The sequence below is a fragment of the Phasianus colchicus genome, chromosome 1, assembly GCF_987193195.1.
Source record: "Phasianus colchicus chromosome 1, bPhaCol1.hap1.1, whole genome shotgun sequence".
In the NCBI taxonomy this organism is placed as follows: domain Eukaryota; kingdom Metazoa; phylum Chordata; class Aves; order Galliformes; family Phasianidae; genus Phasianus; species Phasianus colchicus.
This window is the reverse complement of record NC_143436.1, coordinates 108,794,673-108,804,308: the sequence shown is the minus strand read 5'-3', so window position 1 is coordinate 108,804,308 and position 9,636 is coordinate 108,794,673. Positions and strand designations below refer to the sequence as shown.

Here is a 9,636-nt window from a genome sequence, read left to right as displayed (position 1 = left end):
AGGTCAAGTTGTGTTCTAGTTAAGAACACCATCACCTGTGGCACATGTGGGGGCTGCTCAGCCTGTACTCTCCCTGCACACTGAGAAAACAACATAAGCTGACATGGCTGCAAGCAGTGCAACGCAGAGCAAAACAGTACCTCATCCTTCAGGCAGTGTGGCGCCTTGGCTCTCTAGCAAATAGTACCTTACGCATCAAGAATTCACAATCACAACAAACATATTACACAAAAAGAACCACCACAGAGAGCTACAGTAGTAATTTTATTTTTGACCCAAGTTCCAATAAACATACTGACTTACCAAAAGATGCTTTGAAACTTCAACTTACTGACTTGGGGAAACAAATGATCCGTTAGACCATAACCTGAAATAGTTGAACATGGATTGTGCCCAAACAGTGGTCAGACTCACCACTTTGAGGGTGTTTACACCATGCAGCGTACCTTATCTAGCCCTGGATCTTTGGCTGTCTGAAACAAATTTTACAAAGCAGAAGGCACTCATGGCACGCTCGGACTTCTCAAGAAGTAGGACAGCCACTCCTACAGCTGGTTGTACCACGTACTTCACACTGCTGATAAATTGGCATTTGTGCACAGAACACAACTGCATTATATTGCTTTGCCAAGAATAAAAATCCTTTAATGCCAATTTAAACAAATTAGCTCATCAAGGAGAGAAATTTAAAATATTTTTACATTACAAAATTGAATCACAGTATTCTAAAATAGATGTATGAACAGAAAAAAATCACAAGAATACTCAGTGCTTCAAAGTATAGCTAAGAGTCATCATTTAAACAATTTGAATTATCAGTTCCAGATTTACATGAGAAAAAAGTTGCAATAACATGAACTATATTCATAATGATCTAAAGAAGTCCGATTTGAATCCTGCAATTGTTTATACCAGGTGTATCAGCTCTAAAGAAAACCCCCTTTTTAGAGGCTTTGTGCACATACAGAACCAGCCTTTGACAGGGGTGTTTCAATCCTTTAAGCAAGAACCCCACCAGGGTGGTCCTGACCTCAGAACTATGTGAGGCACACATGCTTAAGGCAGCAACCAGGAGAAGCACTGACCTATGGAGTACACTGCCTTCATTCAGTAAGTGCCACAGCAATACCTGCGTCTTACAGCTCAGTGTTAAATATTGCATTAGAACAAATTGTGCTATCATTTCCACTAAAACCAGCGTTCCACCTCTTCTTAGGCATCATCTTTCCATGCCATGTTGGGATGGTTATTTATCTGCAGCCACTCCACTTCTTACTGAGTGTCATAAAACAAGGTTTAGGCATGTTTGTTGCGTGCGGGGAGCTCAGGAAAGTCTTCAGGTAACAGAACATGGATGCGACAGATAGGGCAGGTACTCGAATGTTCCTTAAGCCATTTTCTAATGCACTGCAAGAACAGGAAGATTATGTTGAGGAAACAGTCTCAGTCTGGTATAAAGAGTTCAGCATTACTTTCTTAATTGTTTCTGACAAGTAAGCAATTTTCCACCTCCTTGTACAGCTTGTTATGAAATTTGCAGTTAGAAAACTATTCTCCAGTTCTGATGTTCTCCTCACCAACCTATTTTGCAAGTGACGAAAAAGCAATAAACAAATATGGAAATGGGAAAAAGTCATGGACAGAAGTATTGTGTTATTTCAGTATAATTTTTTGCCTCCTTACTACATGAAGTTATATCTGCAGCTCCTATCAGGTGGCAAAAGCAACTTTATAGCAGTGGCCACTTCTCTATGGATGCTGCAAACAGAAATCCGTAATTTGATTACCAAGACTTGATTATTCTGAATTCAAAGTAAGCTTAAATTCAGTCTGATGAGTTACCCTTTAGTTCTTAGTTTAACCCTTTAGTTAAGATCTAAAACTGGAAACTTTCCAAAACAGAAAGACTGCGTATAGCAAGTCTTGGTGCAAAAAGTATGGAAAGGAAAACAATGTCCTGCCATTCCTAACTTCAGATACTGAAGATAAAGGGGAGGGAGAAGCTTCTAAAAAGTAAAAAACTGTATAACTGAACAGAGAGTTAGTCAACATTTGCATTTAAGCAATACTAAGCGATTTAAGTGGTAAGAAAAAAAAATCCTTACTTCTCTGTGAAAATGATGCCCACATTCCAGTTCACATGAATCTCTGCTTAACTCATCATGGCATATGGTGCACGGATCATTGCTGGAAGGCTATACATTTAAAAAAAAAATTATTTGAACAAAAAGCGATTAGTAAGATAGCAACAACTAATCATCAAGCTGTCTATTTAAGATTTTGTCCACAAAATGAAGAAGTCCTGATTATTTTTTGTCTAGTAATACTTTGATTATTTCATATCTCATAAAAAAAGCACATGGTAATAACTTCAAATTCACGATGCAGTGGAGAACTTACTATATAGTCTTGTTTTTTCCATTTAGCTTTTGGTGTTGCTCCAGCATTCCCCCATGGCTGGAGATTTGGCTGAGGTGGCAACATGTTTTTACTTGAGGTGCTTTTGTGTGCAGGCCTTGCCTGGGGTGCGCTGGAAACATTTGCTTCTGTAGCTGCTTCCTGACTCTGAGTTCCTGCCTGTCCTGCTGAAGCAGATGATGCTGACTTCATGGGTCTCCCTACAGAAGTTGATGCCTAGACAGGTATTGGATAAGAGTTTTGAGCAAGTTCACAGTTCAGAGGTTGACAGCAAGGAGAAATTTGTATTCTGTTTTAGACTGTGCTGCATTATTTCCACTGTCAGAGATGCAGAGTAGAAATAGCAGCAACTACTACAGACCTCATTTTGCTGGTCCAGAATGAGATCTGTCACTCTGCTTAGAATTTCAGTGGAGCTCAAACTTAATATATTCCCACTTCTTCTTTGTACGTCTTTTATGAACCTAGTAAACTCTGAACTGAAAGAAAAATAACATGATTACTGAGGGGTAACACTACAGCTACTATAGGCATATTAGAAAACACTGTAGTTTCCATGTTTGACTTACAGCAGAAGAGTCTATAAAAGATCCTAACCTCTCAACAGAATTGCAGCAAACATCTACTTCTAACACTTCTCAATAACTAGGATCTAGCTATTGTATTCATCAAAATAAAGTAATACTATTTCTATTTGCTGGTGGCTCTAATTGAGAACATTAAGTCAACACTGTAGGTCAATTCTGATAAGGAGTACCTCGAAGAACAAAGGAAAAAACATAACGTTATTCTTTTTGTGAAAAAGGAGCATTCAGTAAGAAACCAATTCTTTTTGTTCTATCTATCTATCCTTGTTCTACTATCTTTATATGTGATAGTTCAGAATTTCTATTACCAAGTAGAGCATTACACACGTTAAAAAAATACCTGCTGTAGCCCGGAAATATAGTTTGTAGATGAACAATAATATTTTCAAATGCGTTGTTTGAAGAGGGCTTCATCTGTGTAGCTGAATTCTCTTGGTGGATTTGGTTTGGCTGTATATTCTGAGTATTGCTTCCTGAAACCTTCGACATAGAAGTTAGTGAAACTTTATCAGCGTATGACCCCGTCCAAGCTTTGGAGTTTGTTTTCACTGATCCATCACTTGCAGAGCAAACCTTAGAATTTGCATTTGCAGGCTTAACTCCAGCCTGAGTATTAAGTGAAGCAGTTGTTGGACCTTGATCTTCAGAGCTTGAAACTGCAGGAAGTAAATTAGGGTGTGCAGATGCAGAGGAGTACAGGACAAGGGCTGGATCACTGACAGCAGATCTGCTTTGCTTTCTCTACAAAATAAACAGATTCCACAAGAAAAACTAATTGAAATAAAATGAGCAGAGCTCTTGAGCATTCGCAGCATGAACTGTGCTACGTTTTGGTCATGATGAGGAACTAGAAGCTCATATCTGAACTCTTCTGCCTAGGTGAAAATACCATACAAATGTGCCCTTTATTTTGTACTGCACATGGACAACTGGCTTAAAGCAGGATTAAAAAGAGCAGCATTTATGCATTCAATGTGCTACTTTTATGTATTCTGGGTCTACTAAGGAGTGAATGCTGCTGGACAGCTGTAGTTTTTGAAGTACAGTTTGATGTTGGTGGGAGAAATCACTGCTTTAACACAAGTGCCATCAATTTGAAAATACATTCACTGCTTCTAATTGGCAATATAAACAATATATAACCCACTGCAATATTTATTCACTTATTTACTTTAAAAACAAACATATCAGCTAAAGGCACCATGTTGAGAATCTTGGAGTTCACATGACCCAGGAAGACTTCTCTTTGAACTAACAACTGTCTTCCATAAATGGAAAGAACTAGTGAGATTGTTGGTTATATGTGGACGGTTGGACTGGATGCTCTTGTAAGTCTTTCATTCATTTCAATCATCCTCGGTGATTCTATGACTACTACTGTTGTTTCAGAACTTGGCTGCTCCAAGAAGGCTGCCTTCTAACACGCACAAGACCAGGTTGGATGGGGCCCTGGGCAGCCTGATCTAATGTCTGATTTAGTGGTTGGCAACCCTGCCCATGGCAGTGGGTTGGAACTAGATGATCTTTGATCCCTTCCAACCCCAACCATTCTGTGATTCCTTAAAATGAGAAGAAACCAATGGGAGTACATTTTGGAACAAAGCAACAGTTCACAAGAAGTCCAATTGAGTATTTGCTTGAGAATGTGCTATATATATTTTTTTTTTCAATCTGCATATAACCAACTTCTAGCTTTGCCAACAGAGATAAGTAGAGATAACCAGACCTAAATCACAACCCAGTACAGCAGGCTAAATTGGACATTCACAAATTTTCACATCCTTTAGTACATGGCTTTAGATTTAGTTTTGTTGATTCTTACAGATTTGCTTATCAAATTACGTTTCCTATGCCACTTTATTAAAAAATGGTAAGAATTACAGATGAAATTAAACAGTCAAGGACAGCAACCATTTTTATCAAGCCTTTTTCATTTGAATTCAGTATTTGCCTCTTAAGATCTCCCTAACGCTGAAAGAACTACAGATACATTTTCTAAGAAGTTACTCCTCCATCACTACAGTAAAAGCAGCTGCTAAATGCATAACAAGTGGAACAGAAATCACTCTACGTCCAAAATTCTAAAATGATGGTAACCCAAGGAGGGTAACTCTTAAGAATATGTAAATATTCTTTACATATTCTTAAGAGTTTTGTGGAAAAACAGGGAAAAGGGAAAAACAGGGAAAAGGGAAAAACAGGGAAAAGGGAAAAACAGGGAAAAGGGAAAAACAAGACTTTATGCAGAGAATACATATTTTAAAGAAAGTTTCTTTTGTGGCATCTGTGATACATTTGAGGATTTCATTTTTGCGTTTTACTTAGCAATTAACACTTAACTCCCCTGTTCTAAAAGATGACTGAACCCTTTTTGCTTTTCTCCAAACTATGCCAAGGTACAGTAACTCATGCATGCTATTTGCCTTCGTGATTGGGCATTAGCTCTGTGCCCAGGTTTCAATTTTACTTCAGCGAATGGCAGCATTCAGGCTGCTGGCATCATCCCTACAGCTACCTTGATTACTTCAGCATGATCGTGCATCTCCCCAAGCCATGCTGATAAGGAATTAAATGAGTTGACTTACACTGACTTTGTCCTGGCATTAGGAACTATCACACATTGTTTGGAAGTAACTGGCATGATTTGTGGAAGTGCTGACCTATAAGAAAGTGCTTTTAATAGCATTTATCTGGGATGTAGTCATTGCAGATTAATGTACATAAATGGCTATACTGCTTTGAATTCAAGGCTATCTGTTCAAGTTTTCCATGTACATGTTCTGTAATGGACAGCCATGCTGATGCAAACTTACAGAATTTCTTTTCAGAATTTCTGAACATACTGCTATCACATGTAAGATACATACTAAGACACCGGGAAAAGATGAAAGATCCACAGCTTCTATTTTGGTGAGGCAGTTTCGAACACCATTTTTCACCTTCTCAATTTTTTCTTCATACCCAACCTGAGGAAGGAAAACAAATTCCTTTCCAAATCAGCATTAAATAAAGCTCTTCTAGTAGTTCAAACAGTAAGAGGCAGCAAGCCTTTCACGTGGCTACAATAAGGCTGCCATCTCCTACAGTAACATTAATCTCTATGGAAGTACTTGCATTAATATCTGAAAACATTTGTGAAACATCTAGCTTTTAAAATTTAACCTAGACATTCCATACAACTTCCCTTTTTAAAAGACAATTTTATCATTTTTTTAAAAAAGTTGCATGGACTTTAAAGTTCAAAAAATACAAAAGAACTGTCAGACTTGTCAACCTGGAATTCAATAATCTTGAACAACATGTGCAAAGGAAAGAATTTTGCCTTTCCAAAATGGAAGATATTCATTGCAACTTAAGCACATTTTATCATCAGGCTTTATCATCAAAACTTTCTTTCATCATTAAAAGAAACGCAGATTGGCTTGTGGAGAAGACATTGGTGTTTTAACAAAGGAATGCAAAATTATTAAGTTATATATTCTGTTTTAATTTCCAAAATTCAACTCATCCCTAGTTAAGAGAACTTAAGACTTACCTTTACTTTCTCCATTTGTTTCCTTATATTTGAAATAAATACTTCCCAATAATTAATCTGTGACTTTAAGTCAGGAAGTGATGAAGCTGAGCTGAAATAATGAAGACTTTCAGTTAAACTCCAACATTCCCATTAATTTGTCTACTTTGCAGAAAAGAAGGCTGAGAGGCAACCACATTGCTCACAGCAGCTTTCTGAGGACATAATACAGAGAGGGAAGTGCTAGGCTCTTCTCTTTGGACTGAAGATAGGGAACACAGAATGGCACAAAGCTACACCATGGGAGGTTCAGAGCGGGCATTAGGAAAAATTTCTTTATGTGAGGGTGGTTGAACACTGGGACAGGCTTCCTAGAGAGGTGATTGATGCCCCGTGCCTGTCAGTAATCAAAAGGCATTTGGACAATGCCTTCAATAACAAGTTTAACTCTTGTTCGACTCTGACAGCTCTTTGGTTGGTCCCCTCCAACCAAACTATTCAATTATTTTTATGACCATACTCTAACAACTTTTGTCACAGGTAAAGACTTACAGCTATTTTAAGCTAAGGTCACTTAAATTACTTGCACCTATATCCTATCCAATCTTAGAAGTAGACTCCTCAAATGTAAAATAATATTTTGGGGCAACCTAGACAGGGAGATGGAACATGGCATACGTCTTTAAAATATTAATTCATTGACGCTTGCCAAATACCCAGCTGTTTTGTTTCACCATTTTTTTATTTACATTGCAGCCCTCTTCCAGTGCTACTGGATAGCAGTAACTGGAACATTCCTAATAGCCTCATCTTCCCAGGCTAAGAGAGAATTAGAAAAGAAGTTTGCTGCTCACATGTTGGTAATTTAAGCCCAAAATAGAAAACCAGTTTCAGGAAAGCTGCATTTAATGACTCTACGTATTTCAGGATAGCATCGCTTTGTGAGCAAAACTGACTTGTCTAGTTAAAACAATCATGATTAAACATCCAGTAGTTGCTTTTGTTTAACAAGAAGTAGTACTGAAATTGCTAGTGTAAACTCTCCATACCTGCTTAGTGACCTCAACATCTTGAGATTTGCTTCTGCTTTGGAAACTATGCCATTTAGTTTGCATAATTCACTTTCTTTCCAGTTTTTGAGTACTGATATCTGTAACAACATAACAGCTTTTAAAGAAGTGCAACAAAAGCATTGCTTTTGTTGAATAAAGCCTGGATCCTCTTAAACAACAGTTTGATGATACAGCGTACAACATACACTCACAACAGAACGTCAAGTTAGAATTAAGGGCATTGGCAGGCCTCTGAGAGGTTAAGTAGGTTATATTCACTTCAACTGATAGCAGAATGCGTGCAGAGATGTTCCTTCTACTTGTAACTTAAAAATGCACGTGTTTGTGTATTTATATACACATTTTAAATGTTCAAGGCAGCCTTTTAAATTCTGTATGGTAGAAGACCAACATGGATCAACAATCTAATCTTTGTATAAAATCTCACTGCAGGTACAACAGCCTTCAAACCTTTTCTATGAAGTAAGCATTGTATGTCATACGGTGTATTAGAAGTCTTTCCCATATTAAATGCTATGTTGGCAAAAGTACTGATGTTTATCAGTAAACTCCTTTCAGCGAAATAACCAAATTGCGTTCTGACTGTCAGATTATGAAGTAGCCATACATTCCCTAAGGATTTCCTTTGCAAAAATAACTCATACTATCTTCCTATAATACTCACTAATGAAATGTTTTCATAACAGGGCTAAGTATGAAACCGAAATGTTAGATAATGTTGTTTAAGGCAATATCAGAAGCCCCAAATTCTGCACAGTTATAATACTGGCCAGTAATAACATACTGATGATCTGCAAAATTCTGCAGGATAACATAATGAACAGCAGTTGTCAATATTTGATTAAAACTTTTCATGTATTCTCATAAAATGTCTTAGGTACTATTTAAAGGGAAATTGTTAAATAAGACTTCACCAGTCGTCTTCCCCATCCATCAATGCAAGTGATCCAGACTGTAACAGAAGTGTTTCAGTTTTTTTTTGTTTGTACCTCTGCTTTAACAGCTCTTTTCTCATGCTCCTTGAAGTCATCTTGACTCTTCTTAATAAGTTCTTCCAGTTTTACTTTCTCATTAGCAAATTTATTACTGCAAAACAAAAAAGGTTAAATAATTGAGTAACACGGCAGTATTTAAAATTGATGACATTTTAGAGGTTTTCTAACAGCTATGACTTCTCCCTTCCTCAGAACCATTAATCTGCATTTATGTTGTACCTGTTGTATCTGGCATATTATCACGTTCTTGCAGCTATACTCCTGGCTTGATGGACATAGCTTTGGGATTTCTGAACTAACTTTCACTGTGCAACGTAATAAGTTTACAGGAACTTGACTACTACAGTCATGCAAGTTCTACTGTTCTGAATCTGTTCACATATATTAAAAATGTATCTATAAATTAAACCTTGAATTCCAGCTATATGCAACTTTTATGAAGTATTATTTTCAATAACTACGTATATTTAGAACTACAAATTTAGATATGTAGTATGCATGTAGTGCACCTAAATTCTAAGGGGTTCTAAAATAAAGGATCATATTATCAAGGGAAATATCTGACACGATTTTGGAAAGACAGCTTTTAATTATTGTAAAGCCACCATTCCTGGAAGTGTTCAAGAAATGTGGAGATACGACACTGAGAGCAATGGTCAGTGGGCATGGTAGGGATGGGCTGATGGTTGGACAAGGTGATCTTAGAGGTCTTTTCCGACCTTAATAATTTTATGATTCTAAATATCTGAAAGAAAATAATATTTACTCATGGCAAATAGAAGTAAACTAGCTGAGAATAAGAGATATAAACTGAAGTGCTTATTTTTTTCTGATCTTTCACCCTGAGTGAAACAGACAACTCCAGTAATGGAAAGTCAATAGAAAAACAAATACTGCTGAGAGGTACAAGAGCTTTACCTGGTCTCAAGATATGTATTCAAACATGTGTTATACTGCTTCTCCTTTTCATCAATGGTCTTTGAATACCTAGAGTAATCAAACATTCATTAAGCTTGTTTTGAAAAATGTTTTCTAGCAAATACACGTCC

At 37.1% G+C, this 9,636-nt stretch overlaps 1 protein-coding gene across 9 annotated transcripts in view; it reads right to left on the bottom strand.

Moving 5' to 3' along the window:
* Positions 1-249: 249 nt before the first annotated feature.
* The window catches only part of TTC3 (tetratricopeptide repeat domain 3), a 62,007-nt gene continuing 52,620 nt past the window's right edge, over positions 250-9,636 (bottom strand). For all 9 annotated transcript variants that reach the window (XM_090122498.1, XM_090122537.1, XM_090122505.1 and 6 more), the window contains 10 exons: positions 9,506-9,574; positions 8,582-8,678; positions 7,569-7,669; positions 6,541-6,631; positions 5,873-5,971; positions 3,346-3,746; positions 2,780-2,897; positions 2,401-2,634; positions 2,106-2,195; positions 250-1,407 (listed from right to left, as the gene is read on the bottom strand). In XM_090122498.1, the coding sequence (XP_089978624.1) occupies positions 1,297-1,407; positions 2,106-2,195; positions 2,401-2,634; positions 2,780-2,897; positions 3,346-3,746; positions 5,873-5,971; positions 6,541-6,631; positions 7,569-7,669; positions 8,582-8,678; positions 9,506-9,574 (1,411 nt within the window). In that variant the 3' untranslated portion in view covers positions 250-1,296. The remainder of the gene's footprint in view (positions 1,408-2,105; positions 2,196-2,400; positions 2,635-2,779; positions 2,898-3,345; positions 3,747-5,872; positions 5,972-6,540; positions 6,632-7,568; positions 7,670-8,581; positions 8,679-9,505; positions 9,575-9,636) is intronic.